Below are 17,700 nucleotides of genomic sequence, written 5' to 3'. Positions count from 1 at the left end.
CTTATGTTATGCAGAAAGTGTAAGCTTCTGCAAGAACCAATGAGGTCCATTCTCATATAACGCACCAAGTTTAAGCTTAAGCAAGAACCAATGAGGTTCATTCTCATGTCACGCAGCAAGTTTAAGCTTCAGCAAGATCCAATGAGGTTCAGTCTCATGTTATGCAGAATGTTTTAAGCTTCAGCAAGAACCAATGAGGTTCATTCTCGTGTTACGCAGCATGTTTGAGCTTCTGCAAGAACCAATTAGGTTCATTCTCATGTTAAAATTAATATTAAAGAGGTGTTTGAACTCGCAAGTACGATGTCAGGCACTGTAATTTGCTCTGGCCCCCTTCCTGTACGAAGGAGTGATGAGATAGTTAGCAGATTGTCATCACTCAATGGCTGGCTGTCTAAGTGGTGTCCGCAAAATAATATAGAATTCATAGACAATTGGAAAGGTTTTTGGGGCAAACCTGACCTGTTGAAAAGAGATGGTATTCATCCCTCCTGGGATGGTGCTGCTCTTCTCTCTAGTAATTTGGCTCATAGTCTTAGAGACAAAACATGACAATCTGGGGATCAGGTCAGGAAGCAGACAAACTGGCTAAACCGACCGTCTGCTAGCGGCCTCGCGTCAGGTCAGATAAATCCCATCACATAGAGGCTCTTTCACCTAGATATCATCATATAGAGACTGTGTCTGTTCCCCGAATTTGGAAATCCAAAAAACGTCCAAACCGATCTAAGGTTAAAAATGTAATTGATATTCAACAAATAAAAAATAGATATAATACAGATGAGCAAACGATAAAGCTTGGGTTGCTGAATATTCGATCCCTTACTTCAAAAGCACTCATAGTTAATGATATGATTTCAGATTATAACCTAGATGTGCTGTGTATGACAGAAACCTGGCTAAAACCAGACGATTACATTACTTTAAATGAGTCCACCCCTCATGATTACTGTTATAAACATGAACCTCGCCTGAAAGGCAAAGGGGGAGGTGTTGCTGTAATTTATAGTAATATTTTCAAAACCACTAAAAAATCTAGTTTAAAATATATTTATTTTGAAGTGTTGGTGCTTAATGTAAAAATATATAATGTAAACGATAAATCAAAGTTGAGAATTCTGCTGGCAACTGTCTACAGGCCACCAGGGCACCATAAAGATTTTATCAAAGAATTTGCTGACTTTCTATCAGAATTAGTATTGACTGCAGATAAAGTCCTAATTGTTGGTGATTTTAATATACATGTAGATAATGGAAAAGATGCAATGGGATTGGCATTTAAAGACATTCTTAACTCTATTGGAGTTAGACAACACGTGTCAGGACCTACTCATTGTCGTAATCATACTCTAGATCTAATATTATCACATGGAATCAATGTTGATGCTGTTGAAATTCTGCAGCAGAGCCACGACATCTCAGATCATTATCTAGTCTCATGTAAATTACATTTAGCCAAGGCTGCAAAGCCAACTCAGTGTTACAAGTATGTTAGACCTATCACTTCTGCCACTAAAGATTGCTTTATCAATAATCTTCCTAATAAGTTTCATCGTCTCAGCATCCCAGATAGCTTAGAAGAACTTGATATTGCAACAGAAACTTTTAACTCTCTCCTTTCCAGCACTTTAGATACAGTTGCTCCGTTGCGCTTAAAGAAGATTAAAGAAAATAGTCCAACACCGTGGTACAACGAGCACACCCGGGCCCTTAAGAGAGCAGCCAGAAAAATGGAGCGCAACTGGAAGAAAACAAAACTAGAGGTATTTCGGATTTCATGGAAGGAGAGCTCGATTGCTTACAGAGAGGCTTTAAAAGCTGCTAGATCTGCTTATTTTTCAACCCTATTAAAAGAAAATAAACATAATCCAAGGTATTTTTTTGAAAAAGTGGCTACACTAACGAAAAAGAAAGCTTCAAGCCCAGAAGTTTCCAAGAAACACAGCAGTAATGACTTTATGAACTTCTTCACTTATAAGATTGATAATATTAGGGACAAAATTATAACTATGCAACCGTTTACTACAGCATCACATCAGGGAGTGCATTATAGTCTCCCCGAGGTAAAATTTGATTCATTTGTTGCCATAGGAGCGGAAGAATTTTGCAAACTCGTTAATTCATCTAAATCGACAACATGTATGTTAGACCCTATACCGACTAAACTACTGAAAGAGATGCTTCCAGAAGTCATAGATCCTCTTCTTAACATCATTAATTCATCTTTGTCTCTAGGATACGTACCAAAAACCTTTAAGTTGGCTATGATTAAACCGCTTGTTAAAAAAACGCAACTGGATCCTACAGAATTAGTCAATTACAGGCCAATCTCGAATCTACATTTTCTGTCAAAGATACTAGAAAAGGCAGTATCCTCACAACTGTGTTCCTTTCTTAAAAGAAATGGTATCTGCGAGGATTTCCAGTCAGGATTTAGACCGCACCATAGCACTGAGACAGCTCTCATTAGAGTCACAAATGATTTTCTCTTATCATCCGATCGTGGTTGTATCTCTCTATTAGTGTTACTTGATCTTAGTGCTGCATTTGACACCATTGACCACAACATTCTCTTAAATAGACTAGAAAACTATGTTGGCATTAGTGGAATTGCATTAGCATGGTTTAAATCATATTTATCTGACCGCTATCAGTTTGTAGCAGTAAATGAAGAGATGTCTTATCGATCACAAGTTCAGTATGGCGTACCACAAGGCTCAGTACTAGGACCGCTGCTGTTCACTCTGTACATGCTACCTTTAGGAGATATCATTAGGAAACATGGAATTACCTTTCACTGTTATGCTAATGATACTCAGCTCTATATTTCTTCCAAACCTAACGAAACTCACCAATTCACAAAATTATCGGAATGCATAGTTGATATCAAAAATTGGATGACTAGTAATTTCCTACTACTAAATTCTGAAAAAACAGAGATTCTAATTATTGAACAAAAAACTTCCACACGTAATAACCTAGAATACCGTCTAACACTTGATGGCTGCTCTGTTAAGTCTTCGTCGTCAGTTAGGAACCTGGGTGTGCTCTTTGATACCAATCTTTCATTTGAAAGTCACGTGTCTAGTGTCTGTAAAACCGCATCATGCGTTAATGACATCAAGGCTAGATTATTGTAATGCTCTACTGGGTGGTTGCCCTGCACGCTTAATAAACAAACTACAGCCAGTTCAAAACGCAGCCGCTAGAGTTCTTACCGGAACCAGGAAGTACGACCATATTAGCCCGGTTCTGTCAACACTGCATTGGCTCCCTATTAAACATCGGATAAATTTTTAAATATTGCTGATTACTTACAAAGCACTAAATGGTTTAGCTCCCCAGTACTTGAGCGAGCTCTTAACGCATTATAGTCCTTCACGTCTATTAGACATGTGCCGGTATTCGGTAATGCGATAAATCTCGGTAATGAATATGCACGATATTGTTATCGCGGGGACTTCGAAATACCGTGAAAAATAATAGATCCGAATTTAGATTTTTAGAACGCGCATCAGCTTATTTTCCATCAACCGCTTAAAAAAACAATGCGTATATGCTGCACAAAACACGTGCGCACTTTGATGTAAACAATCCCCACATCACATGTATAAGCACTGTGTGAATGCAGTGTGCACTCTAGTCTAATGTAAACAATCCTCACATGGAAAAGAAGCACGGCGGAAGGAGGAACGCTGCCGACTATTTATCCCCCGCATGGCTGCCAACTCTCACGCATTCAGCAGCTTGAGACTCACGCAATTGACACTTTCACACGGTCTCGCGCCACACATCCATTTTCTCACGCAGAGAAAAATCGCGGAGCAAAGAGGACACTGACACCGACAGACTAGACAGAGCAGGTTACTTTTGATATGAAAAAAATATCAGCTCTCAGGTTTTATAACGAAATTCAGACAATAAATACTGTTTTGGTGCTTGTAAATGACGTGACAGATCACGCGCCTCAGTTCAAGTAAACAGATCATCTGTTACTTTTTATTAAAGATACAGTACAACCCACCGAAAGGTATACGTACTTTCGATCAATCAGTGTTTTTCAACCACGGAAAGAGGTCAATAACACTGCAGGAGAACAATTATGTCACAGAACGTTACATTTACCTCAGGAAATGCATTTAATGTTAGTTGACTATAAGAAAATAGCTATAGAGAGAGTATTTAGCTAAATATGTGCACTATATTACATATTTTAATATATGTTTACTTGTCATTATATAATTGTTATTATAATGAAAATTACGGCATATTAAATTTTTATATTTATATTATTATTATATTTATATTGTATGCATTATATTTAATTTCTCTCTGTATGTTTACAGCATTATGTGAGATATATTTTTTCTTGAGAAAAAATTAAATGCAGGCTATCTACTGTAGCCTACCTAATATTTATCCAAATGAGTCAATATTGAATCAAGATTGAAATTAAATCCAAGAATTTAATTGAAATCATGAAAATTGTGTTAAGCAATAATACAAACAGTAGCCTCAGTAACTGTACCATGTAAACATTATAACATGTTGTCACTAAAAAATAAAATTAATGTTTTGACAATCACAATAACACATTGTGATGCAAGTTTTTTTTAGATACCCCCAATCCGTCTGTTTCTCTTGTGCAATTAAAATATCGTGATAATACCGTATACCGTGATAAAAGCTCAATCAATTAATCGCAGCATGAAAATTTGATACCGGCACATGCCTAACGTCTATTGCGATCTCAAAGTTCTGGCCAGTTAATAATACCTAGAATCAGGGGCGCTGTAAAGGGGGGGTAAACGATGACGATTCTCGGGGCCCATGACTAAGAGGGGGTCCAGAGAAGCCCCCAATAAAATTGTGGTGCTAAAAAAATATATTTGATAGTAAAAATTATTAACTTTAAATTATTCTATTTGCTGTTTCCTGGTGTCAAAAAAATGTATTTGTTTAGGAAACACAAACGTCCGTGGGCCCCTCTCCCCCTCTCGATAATCATAAAATGGTTCAGTCCGCCCAAATTGTATCCAGGCAACACAAACAGCTCGCCAGCAGAATATCAACTTGACGGAAGAGGAAGTGAAAATGCCTCAAAAATCTGGAAGTCAAAAACGGAAAGAGAAAAAAATAAGAGAAGTGAAAGAGGCAAAGGGTCGACAGTATGTTACCCAATATTTCACAAGAAAAGGTGGGTTTGTAAGTAGGCCTAAATTGTTAGTGGACCGTCCGTGACAATGATCGTAGCCTACGGCACTTTTCTGTGCGTACGTACGCACGCTTTGTACATGAGGCCCCAGGTCTCTACGGTAGCATTTTTCGACAAGTTGGCACGTTTCGATAGAGCAGGGTGCAGCGGGTGCACCGTGCACGGCTTTGCCTCACATGCAGCCGGTGTCGGCATCTTTGTACGAGGCTCCGCCCACTTTCAGCACTCTGCTGCGGTCCACGCTGTTGCACCTGTCTTGCAAGCTGTCTAACTTCATGAACTCTGATAAAAAATCCTCTGCCAGCTACTGTACAAACTACTATCAGCTGTTTGTGAGGTTTCAGTGCATCTCTTGAAGATGATGTGGAGTTGTATTACTACTACAGTGTCCCTTATATTGTCAAATACAGCATGATTCATCTCTGCCAACCATCTTCACATAATACTTTCACATTATCTGATCCAGACCGTCGGCAAAACTCAATTTAAACAGCGCAAAATGACTGCCTGTGGACGTTATAGGTAGAAATGATTATATTTCTGTTTTTATTCACACAATAAATATTTAAACTAGTTTTAATGAAAATTCATGTAGTTTTAGGAAAAGTCAGGGAGCAGCAAGGCTTTGTGATTTATTTAGACAAAGTTATTGACTATGCAAATTTCAAAACGGTCAAAATGACGCCTTGTTCGTTCTAGTGTTAAAGATAATTACCATAAGTTTAAATGTTGTGGTTAAAATGACTGCTGGTGGCCGTTCTAGTGTTAAAAGTGCATGATAAGGGAACTCAATTTTCTCCCCATGTTAGGTCAAGAAAACGCTGGAAAAAATAACAATACACAGTTTTAGTTAAACGATCAATGCAGTCAAACGCACTTTGTCAAAATCATGCCTCGTTCCAAACAGAGTCAAATGAACCAGCAGCAGCAACTGGTCCGGCTGTCTCCCAACCCCTAACTCCAGCATCCCCTGAATCAGCCCCTGCGCTCCCACATGAAGAAGAAGGTGAGCGGCTATTAGTATTAGTTTAATGGCAACACATTAATGTCTGAAAGTGATACACACAAAATATAATAGGCATCTGTAGAGTGGAAAAGATTGGCTATAGGAAATGCTATATACTTTGTCAGTTCCAGGACCCTCTTCCTGTTTGTCAGGGAGAACTGAGGAAGTGGAGGAAGAGATGGAAGAGGGTACAGATGCAAGTGAGACACAGATGTCAGAGAGTGAAGATAGAGATGAGAATTCAGATGCCGAGGATGGACTGAATGTTGAGGGATTTGAAAGGGAAGAAAATCTTGTGACAAATGACCCTGGTTTGTGGCCAGCAGTTTGTACTGATCAGGATAGGGAGGACATAGTCAGAAAATTGGCTGTGACCATGAGAGAAAAGAAAGTGGAAATGCCATGCGATTCAGGGGGGAAGCCGTTCCCTGAATACTTGAATTATACAAAGTCAGCCAATAAGAGAGAAAAAATTAAGAGAGACTGGCTTACTTTTAGTCAAAGCAATCAGTCACTTTATTGCATACCATGTGTGCTTTTCTCCAATATACAGAAAAAGCCTTCCTGTAGTGCACTGGCCAGTCAAAATGGGTTTAAAATGTGTCATGTGAAGTGGCGTCGCATGTACAATAAACTCCCAATCCATGAGAGGAGTGATGCACACAGAGACTGCTACTTAAGATGAAAAAATCTGCAAAGATCTGTTTTACAAGATAAAGGTATAGACTCTCTGTTAAACAGGGAGTTCCAAACAGAAATTGAGAAAAATAGGGCCATCCTGGAGAGACTGTTAGATGTTACCCTACACCTGGCCTCAAGAAACCTGCCTTTCAGAGGCAAAACAAGCGACTTAGATGACATTCATAATGGCAATTTCCTAGGCACACTGGAGCTTTTGTCACATTATGATCCTCTGCTGAAAGAGCACTTTCAAAAAATCAGGGACAACAAACAAAAACAAAAAGAAGGAAAACAAACCAGGCAAACACATTATCTTAGCTCTGAAAGTCAAAATGAGTTCATCAACTTATGTGGCAGACGAGTTCTGAAAAGAATTCTACAGGAAAGGGAGGATGCCATCTATTATGCAGTCATCGCCGATGCCACACCAGACATTTCCCATACAGAGCAAAACGTGGTGGTTCTACGGTATGTCAAATATGACAAAGAAAAAGACGAGTGGGAGATCACTGAGAGGTTCCTTGAATTCAAGGATTTTTACAAAAAGACAGGGAGTGAGATAGCAGAGATGATTGAGTCTGTTCTTTGTGAGCATGGGATTGACATCAGTGATTGCAGAGGACAGGGATATGACAATGGGGCAAATATGTCAGGGAAGGTAAAGGGAGTCCAAGCTGAAATACTGAGGAAAAACAAGCTAGCTACTTATTCACCTTGTGCCTCTCATACATTAAATCTTGTCGGCGTACATGCTGCACAATCAAGTCCAGATGTATACACCTTTTTTGGCTGCATAAATCGCCTGTACACATTTGTAAGTAGCAGCCCAGAGCGCTGGGCAATCTACAAAGAGCAAACAGGTTGCTCATTGCATCAGCTATCTGATACCCGCTGGAGTGCAAGGATTGAGGCTGTTAAACCTGTGGCAAAGCACCTACCTTCTGTCATCAATGCACTTGATAGCATACTAATGACTTGCAGTCTCACCAATGAAGCAAGATCAGATGCTAATGGTCTCAGAAAATACTTCATGTCATTTGATGCTATTCTTCTTCTCACCATCTGGCTGAAAGTACTGCAAAGCATTGATGACAGGAATGTTATTCTCCAGTCAGGGAAAATCTCACTTGACATAGAGGCAGCCAATATCAGATCCTTGACAGAAGAGATGCAGTCTCTGAGAGATGCATGGGGGTCTCTCCTAGCTGAGGCAAAGTTGATAGCTAGAGAAGCTCATGTTACTCCTCAGTTAAGCAAGGAGTGCAGTCGCAAGAAGAAAAGAAAGAGATTCCATGATGAAACCTGTGAAGGGGAGACAACTCAGGAAGATTCAGAAACAGAGTTTCGGAATACTGTGTTTTACACTGCTATGGATAGTATCATCAGTGACTTAGACACTAGGTTCCAGAGAATTGCTGATATTGTGAACGAGTTTTATGCGGTTCTGAAAGTTGGGCAGATTAGTGAGGACAAAATCTCTTCTGTGTGCCAACCACTGATCACCAAGTATTCCAGTGATCTAACTCCTGATTTTGAAAATCAAGTAAGACACCTAAACCGTGTATATGCTTCCAACTTCCCCCCTAACCTGTCACCTCTTGAACTCCTAAATGCTATTTGTAAGCTGCAGCTGCAAAGCATCTTTGGAGAAGTGTGCATTGCTTTGCGTTTATTTAGCACACTGCCAGTGACTGTTGCTGGTGGGGAGAGGGCATTCAGCAAATTAAAACTGATAAAAAACTACTTGAGGTCTACAATGTCTCAAGAAAGGCTTTGCAGTCTTGCTATGCTTTCCATTGAGAGCGAGTTGGCTAGAGAGCTCGACTTCAAAGATTTGATTAATGATTTTGCAGCTGAAAAGGTCAGACGTTGGACTTTTGTTTAGAAATGTTGAGCAAGGACAAGAGATTAGAAATGATGTGGAAAGAGTAACTCAGACTCATCTATGTTATACCTTGGCCATTCTTTGATATAGTATATTATGCAAGTTCTGCTTAAATTATTAGAAATTTGTTATGGCCATTTTGTTTTATGGTGATGTTTTCTTGCTGAGATTTTTTTTTTCACCACAGATTGTAATTCCTGTTTTTTCAATTAAAGAGTTTTATTTTGAAATTTCAGTATCAGTGTTGAAGCAAATAACTATAAATACATTTCATTGTATTAAGAGTGCTCAGTGTTTCCGTTACATTTCAACTGTCATGTTAAAAAATATTAGGTTAGATTAGATTAACTTTATTGTCATTGCCAGTGTACAGTACAAATATGTACAGTACATACATACAAATATAAATATATGTGAATACACTATATGACACATGTACAGCTATGCACAGTATATACATTATACAGTACTGAAGTAGTGCAGTATTACAGAGGACAAATTACGGGTGTGGACATGGGATGGAGTTCAATTGTCTGATTGACTTAAATATATGAGAATGATAGTCAAAATACCATAAAAGCGCATGATTTTATGTAAATTAATATGAAAAAGGTCTCAGCTGTGTTGGGGGCCCTGTCAAGATTCTTTTCATGGGGCCCAAAATCCTTAGCAGCGCCCCTGCCTAGAATATCAAAGTCGACTGTTGGCGGTAGATCCTTTTCCTATTTAGCACCAAAACTTTGGAACAATCTTCCTAACATTGTTCGGGAAGCAGACACAGTCTGTCAGTTCAAAGCTAGACTAAAAACACATTTGACCTACCATTCACATAACACTCTATAGACTTCTATAATTCAATATTAGGCTGCTTAGATTAGGTCAGCCGGAACTGGGAACACTTACCTTAAATCCTGATGTACTCGTTACATCATAAGAAGAATGGCAACTTGGCTAATTTTAGTGTCTTTGTTTATCTCGAGGTTTTCCCGCAGCCTGCCGGATCCAGGCCGTTTCCAGATCTGAAGAAGGACTTTCACCTGGACCCGATGACAATGTAGTGCTGAAGTGCCGACTAGCCTCTCCCTATGGAGGATCCCTATACCACTCTACAGATAAAGCGTTGTGGATTTTTTAGTTTTAAAACCAATCTCTGTTACCTTAAATTATATGTTTATCTCTGTAAAGCTGCTTTGAAACAATCTACATTGTTAAAAGCGCTATATACTGTAAATGAGGATGACTTGACTATTATTCTAATAAAGAATAAATTATGAACACATCATTCATATTTGGCGTGGAATACATTCACTCTTAAAGTAAAACGGTTTAGTGGAGGGTTAGATTTCGTCGTTCTCTCACCATCGCAGCGTGTCCCTGTGTGGTGGAGTGTGTATCCCGCGGGACACTCGCAGCGGAAGGAGCCGTCCGTGTTGATGCAGCGGCCTTTCACACAGATCTCAGAATTCTCCACACACTCGTTCAAGTCTGAGACACACAGTAATACGGCGGGTCAATCTGTACAGCTGGGTTTAATGTGTTTAATGATTTATTTGCAACAATCAGTGTTTCTCAATGCATTAAAGTTACATTATTTTAATATTCATTTACAACCCATGGCTATAGACCTTATGCACCAGAGAAACGTGGGCGCCGTCATCTTTACAATATTGTCTTTGAACTTACGTTTTTGCGGTCGCTCTGTATATGGCATCGCTGTCCAGGAGTAATTCGCTGGTGAAGTGGATTTACTTATTGTAGAGTTAACAAAAGTTATCATGAGCATTGTAATGTTTATCATAAGCATTGTAAAGCAGATGTCTTAACAAATGTCGACCGGGAATTTTTTTACGGGCAGTTCATTCATACCCATGGAAGATCGCTGTGAAAATACAGACCGGAAGTCAAAAGACAACGAGATCAGCGCTGAAAAGGGGCGGGGCTACATACGGTCTATAGCAGTCTACAAGAATCAAAAGACTTATAGTCCACAGTACCTTGACGTGTGTCCCCAAAACCAGGAACGATCCCATGGCCGAACGGACACAGATCCTGAAATGCAGCTGTGAACACACACACGCAACATGCAGACATGGGCAGTATTTCAATTAAATGTATTTTAAATACGTATTTAATTACTTTAGTGTATTTTGTAATTTGTATTTTGCAGGTGTGGAAAAAATAAAATGTAGTTTGTAACAAAATATTTTGAGGGAGTGTATTTTGAGTATTTCAAATACTTAAATACTTAAGAAAAATCACCATAGTAAATGATTTTGCCATATTGATGAAATCTGATTTTGATGTTGGTAATGTCCAGGTTAGATGCACGAAAATCACGTGACACCCTGTAGCTCCCTCCAAGACGTGATGAGTTTTGAACTCTTAAAAACAGCATTAAGGTAAAGTGTTTTGTGAAAATTATGCAGTCTACACACACATATTGCACACTGAACGGCATTATAGAGAAAATAATTGTGCCTTATGAGATCAATGCACTGTGTTGTCATTCATAAAAGGACATCATAGGCCCCTACCTATTATGAAACAGCGCGTCTGTCATATTTCCACTGAAATCTCCATGCTAAGCAAGCGTTCACAATATAACATCCATCTGCAGTTTTTACACGTTTTTAAACGCATTACATAAGAGAAATATTGATATTGATTTTGTATAAAATAATCAGCAATCCTATTGTTTTTCAGTAATTGCACACGCAACGCGATTCTACTATTGAAAAGGCATACGCGGTCAGGGCAGTTAGAGTCTTGTGTGTAAAACAAACCCACACATGTTAAGATTAATCATATATATTATGATTAAAATGGAATTTTGATTTCGTGACGAAAATTCTCGGTCTGTTATTTTCACACAAAAATCGCTGCAAAAGATGCTTTCCAACAGGTTTTATCATAGTTTTTGTCCAACTCCACTGACTTGTATTGGGTGTTCTGTGAGGTACGGTATTACTCCGCCGCCGGAAAGGAAATGGGGTTGTTTGTATTCTTTCTGTAGTTATGCAGTCGCGGTATCGTAGGCTATGGTATCCAAACATTGGCAAAGTTGCATTATTGCCACCAACTGGGCTGGAGTGTCTATTATTCAAGCTCTCAACGGAAGAATGTCCGGTTGTGAGGCGTTTGGAAAAATAGGTCCACAGTTTTACAACGAATGGTAAAACACCTGTTGGAAAGCATCTTTTGCAGCGATTTTTGTGCGAGCATATCAGTGAACACCCCAGATCACTCGGTGAGTTTCGTGTCTCTGTAAACTAAAGTTAAATGCGTTTTGTGAATGATTCTTCCAGTGCCCCTATGAAACCATTGTGGAGGTGGGGGGGTGCTAACACAGAAACTGAAAATTCTCGGGACAGCAGCATTTGTCCAAATTTCAATCTTAAGCGTTCTATTTCATCAGAAACGATCCTAAAACAGGACTTTAAGTGAAAATACCGAACTTGTCCTTTAAGGCACGAGTAGAGTAACGCTGATAATATGGCTACGTAGCCTACATCAAACACGTTTTGCTATTAAGGGCAGCCTACCACACCATTGATGTGAACTTAGCTATACATGACATTTACGTCAGAGGGAACTATTTCAGGCCCTGTAGAGTTTTAGTGAAATGCCCATACTTTTTTTCTACTTTGCCATTTTGAATTTACACATTTCTCATATTTGTGTTATTGCTACTTTTTGTGTTATTGATCTTTCAGTAATAAAAAAAAGACTTACGATTATTGTGGGAGTATTTTTGTATTTGCAAAATACTAATTACTTGTATTTTATTTAAATACATTTTTCACATCAGTATTTTGTATTTTATTTTGTTACATTTCATGAGCCAGTATTTGTATTTTGTAACAAAATAGTTTTTGATGTATTTGTGCCCACCTCTGGCAACATGAAACCGTGAGAAGGCAGTGGTGATGGTGATGATGAAGGAGAGAGAGCTCAGTTACCGTGCTGCTGTTTCGGGCACAGCTCGCAGGGGTCGCCCCAGCCCTCTCTGGCCAGGACACTACAGCAACACTTGGCTTTGCTGGTGTTGAACGCCTGCGGGACAGATCACTTACCATTCTCAAAGCGTGTGAAACAGAAGCTCTCTCTGGTGTCTGACACAACAAACAGCAGGCATACCCATAAGCATTATGTAAGGAATCACAATGTTTTATTTCAAGACATTTTTTTGTCCTTAAAACCAGCTTGTTTAGAAACAATGTCAGTTTAGAACTACTAACAGATACTGTATTGGAGAGAAAGCATGAGTGAATTACATGTCTCTCAGAAGAGTCAGCAAACATGTTAGTTTAACTACTTCAAAAAGTACCACTACTGAAAAATGTAATTTAAGTGTTCAGGACTAAAAAATATTGAATTCAGTTGCGAGACAGGGTTAAAATTCTACATGTGCATGTGAGCACATGTCTTAGTTTCTGCGTACGGCCCTTAGCAATAGAGCAATGGTTTGTTTAAACATATTTTATTGTAATTTTCTTATTTTGACAATGCTTTATTTTATATAATTAAACTGCACATGTCCACTAATTGTAAAGTTTTAGATAGAAAATGCCAAATCAAATGCATAGGATGAATTGTTGGTTGGAGGTGTTATGAGATGGAAGCTATCTGGAACTGTAAAACAGTCGAGACATGGAACTAAATTAGTTAATTAACCAACAGCTCTGAACCTTTGTCTGTCAGCTAATCAGAATCAACCATTCCAGAGCATTGCAGTTCCTTTCACAAGGTGAAAAATCATCCTATTTTAAGACATCCTCAAATGACCACATGCAACAGAACGCTTTTCTTTTACAGAAAAAACTGGAAAACACATTTTTGTAAAACTTTCTTTCTATGGTCCACTTTATTAATTCTGCTAAATATAAGTAGCTTAAGAACTACAGTCTACTAACAGTCTACTACAGCCTACCAATACACTAATAAGTGTTGGTTGACATGTAGTTGCAAAGTTACTATAGACAAACAAAATAAAGTGTAACGAAATTCATAGGCTTTATACATTCTAAAATTAATTCAAAGGCAAAAAACAAAACAAACACAAAAACAACAACAACAACAGTTTAGTGCAGTCAGTTTCAGTAATGTGTAATCGCCATTATTAATGGTCCTAATAGGCTTCTTTTCTTAATGCAAAAAATATTTTTTTATATTCTGTTGATTGTTGGTAAAATATAAACCAGACATTTTCACCCATTTAAGTTTAGTCAGATAAGCAGGTTTATGATGAATTACCGTAACATCTGCGTCTATGTCACCAGGTGACGAAGGGCGGAACCATTATTTCGGTGTTGTTTCCATGGGGAGCTAATTTAATGTAACACCCCGCCGGTTGCCCCAGAAAAGAAAAAAAAACAGTTCGGCTGGATCCCGTAAACGGGAGAAACGAGCGGCAGCTGCGAGATGGGCGGAGATTGAATTATGGCGTTCACGAGGGGGATCATAAAAGCGGATGTTTGAGTGAAGAAGACAGGCAGAGCCAGAAGGATAGAGCGGGAAGGGGCGATCCACGGCAGAGAAGGAGTCTAAAACGGCGATTCAACCTGGATGGGGAAGGAGAGACAACAGTAACAGAGAAGTGAGACAGTTAAGTGCCATCGGGAATCCTTAATATTTGACTCAACGCTGGTGTGGTATACAACCGTCTGGCGAGTTTGCCCTGAGGCCTATTGAATTCTGATGATGCTTATTGAAATCGGATGTCTGATGCTGTTGCAGCTTTAATGTCAGTGGTGTGTGTGTAGTGCATTTCCCGTACAGTCTGGATGTGCTGTTTCATCAACTCAGGAGGAGGGAGTCGGCTTGGATAACGAGCGGATACCTTATTCACTGCGAGTTGCTGTGAGTTGCAGTGCTTAGTGTGAAGTGAACACCTGTTACGATTTGAAGTGATTGATGTATGCACCGGTGTGAGCATTGTTACCTTGTGTCTGTCCGTGTTCCCAGCCGTTACACTCACTGTCCTGGATTGCTGAGTCAGAAGTAACCATTTACTGTGTGATGAGTGTGCAATGTACAGGGTTGCTGCTCCAGTCTGTCTAGTGTGAAGAGGATTCGTGAAACATTCATATATTGCTGTTTGATTCTCCTGTTCTAAATAAGAACCAGTACCTGCCCATTGAGCTGTCTCACACCGAAGCAAGCCCCTGCTGTGAGTATTTGAATGCTGATGACTTGAAGAGGATTCGTGAAACATTCATGTATTGCTGTTTGATTCTCCTGTTCTAAACAAGAACCAGCATCTGCCCATTGAGCTTCTCACACTGAAGAAAGTCCTGTCGTGAGTATGGGCATGCTGTTGGCCTGAAGAGGAACTGTCGTGTGAACTCCTGAGAAGCATCTGCTCCATTACTTACCCCTGGTGGTGTGAAGAGGAACTGTCGTGTGAACACCTGAGAAGCATCCGCTCCATTACTTACCCATGGTGGTGTGAAGAGGAACTGTTGTGTGAACGCCTGAGAGGCATCTACTCCATTACTTACTCCTGGTGGTGTGAAGAGGAACTGACGTGTGAACGCCTGAGAGGCATCTGCTCCAGTACTTACCCCTGGTGGTGTGAAGAGGAACTGTCGTGTGAACACCTGAGAAGCATCCGCTCCATTACTTACTCCTGGTGGTGTGAAGAGGAACCGTTGTGTGAACTCCTGAGAAGCATCTGCTCCATTACTTACCCCTGGTGGTGGGAAGAGGAACTGTCGTGTGAACTCCTGAGAAGCATCTGTTCATTTACTGGCCTCTGACTGTGAGTAGAACGACGGTGTGAATTCCTTGCAAGAATCTGTTCCGTGACTTACCGTTGGACGTCCGGAGAGGCCCCGCTGTGTGTATCCACTGTGAGTCCGGCTCCGTCGCACACCCCTGGCGGCCAGGAAGAAGAGACGCCAAGTTTTAGTTTAGGAAGTTTTAATTCAATAAAATACTTATTATACTTGATACCTTGTCTGGTTTCGTGGCGTCTCTGGGTAACTCCTCAAGGTAGTACGCTCACAGGGGTGGTCTGCGCCAGAGGGGGGCCATCACGACCTGTGACATCTATCTTCTGAGAGCACAAATCCAGGTTTACACATGCACTCAAAGCTGCCTAGACTGTTGAAACAGGAGCCGTACGCACAGATGCCGGGCTCCTCCAAACACTCGTTCACATCTGACGCATGCACGCACGCAGGTGCTGCTCTTCTCTCTAGTAATATGGCACATAGTCTAAGGAGCTGGTGATGGCACAGTGGATAAGACACATGCCTTTGGTGTGAGAGACCCGGGTTTGAATCCACTGAGCACCCTGAGCAAGACACTTAACCCCTAGTTGCTCCAAAGGCGTGCGACCTCTGAAATGTAGAAATTGTAAGTCGCTTTGGATAAAAGCGTCAGCTAAATGAATAAATGTAAATGTAGTCTTAGAGCTCAAACATGACAATCTGGGGCTCAGGTCAGGAAGCAGACAAACTGGCTAAACCGACAATCTGCTAGCTGTCTCACGTCACTGAGGTCAGATAAATCCCATCACATAGAACCTCTTTCACCTAGATATCATCATATAGAGACTGTGTCTATTCCCCGAATTAGGAAATACAAAAAACCTCCAAACCCATCCAAGGTTTAACATTTAATTGATGTTGAACAAATAAAAAACAGATTTAATACAAATGAACAAATGATAAAGCTTGGGTTGCTAAATATTCGATCCCTTACTTCAAAAGCACTTATTGTTAATGATATGATTACAGACTATAACCTAGATGCGCTGAGTATGACAGAAACCTGGCTAAAACCAAAGAATTACATTACTTTAAATGAGTCCACCCCCCAAGATTACTGTTATGAACCTCGTCTGAAACAGTGGGGATTTCTTTAAAATCTGGCTTCCAATAGACGGTTAAGTAGGTATTGACCTCTTTTACGTTGGGTTCTCTGAAATCGGAAAAAGAAAGCATGATGTTACTGAAAAGCAAGTCAATTCAGTGGTCACACATAGTCACATCATAGCGCGTGATGACACCGATCTTCAAACAGATGAACTGCATAATATAATGTTCCAATCTGACTTCTGACCTATAATGCTGCCTGAATCCTAATCATATACTGTTGGTTCGTTGGCCAGAGGAGAACTGGCCCCCTGACTGAGCCTGGGTTCTCCCAAGTTTTTTTTTTCTCCATTCTGTCACTGATGGAGTTTTGGTTCCTTGCCACTGTCGCCTTTCTTCGCCTTATCGCCATTGGCTTTTGGCTTGCTTAGTTGGGGACATTTAATTTTATATTTAAAAATCATATTACAACATTATTTTCCTGTTATCCCTGTAAAGCTGCTTTGAAACAATCTGCATTGTAAAAAGTGCTATATAAATAAAGGTGACTTGACATTCAAGAATGTTAATAGTCTAAACACAATATGGCTCACTTTTTTTAAATTGCTAAACATAAAAAAAAATCCAACTACCTTCATCTAAAATATATTAACACTTCAATATCTAATGAAAGCACTATGGCAAGGTATCTGATCTTTTCCAGTTGAGTTTATCTCCAGCCCTAGTTAAACGCACCTGAAGTAGCTAATCAAGGTCATTAGGATCAATCAAAACTTCCAGGCAGGTGTGTATGAAGAGGAATAAACACTTCTGAGCTATGGCCATTACTATAAACTATGGCCACATTTACACATAGCCGGGTATTTAGAGAAACAAATATTCCCTTCATGTAGTCTCAGTTCATTTTCCATGAAACTACTGCTGACTAACTACTGATAAGAAAGTTTATCTTGTAGAATAAAAGAGCTTAGGTTTTTAATTAGGATTGGGCGGTAATAAGGTATAACGCGGGGTCTTAAAATAGCAACGGTATCAGTTTCAATACGTCATAAAAAAAATAAAAAAAATAAAATAAAATAATAATATATATATA

General features: G+C 39.6%; 1 protein-coding gene across 1 annotated transcript in view; it reads right to left on the bottom strand.

The window, feature by feature from the left end:
* fbn2 (fibrillin 2) overlaps positions 1-17,700 on the bottom strand; it is a 119,222-nt gene that overhangs the window by 8,911 nt on the left and 92,611 nt on the right. The window contains 7 exon segments of the mRNA XM_077243913.1: positions 5,392-5,497; positions 10,147-10,272; positions 10,782-10,847; positions 12,747-12,899; positions 14,041-14,058; positions 15,842-15,949; positions 16,619-16,713. Of these exon segments, the coding sequence (XP_077100028.1) occupies positions 5,392-5,497; positions 10,147-10,272; positions 10,782-10,847; positions 12,747-12,899; positions 14,041-14,058; positions 15,842-15,949; positions 16,619-16,713 (672 nt within the window).

This window comes from Siphateles boraxobius, unplaced genomic scaffold, assembly GCF_051911475.1.
Source record: "Siphateles boraxobius isolate OS27281-9 unplaced genomic scaffold, OSU_SipBor_1 25, whole genome shotgun sequence".
Taxonomy (NCBI): Eukaryota; Metazoa; Chordata; class Actinopteri; order Cypriniformes; family Leuciscidae; genus Siphateles; species Siphateles boraxobius.
The sequence above is the reverse complement of the archived record's forward strand: the minus strand, read 5'-3'. Positions and strand labels throughout refer to the sequence as shown.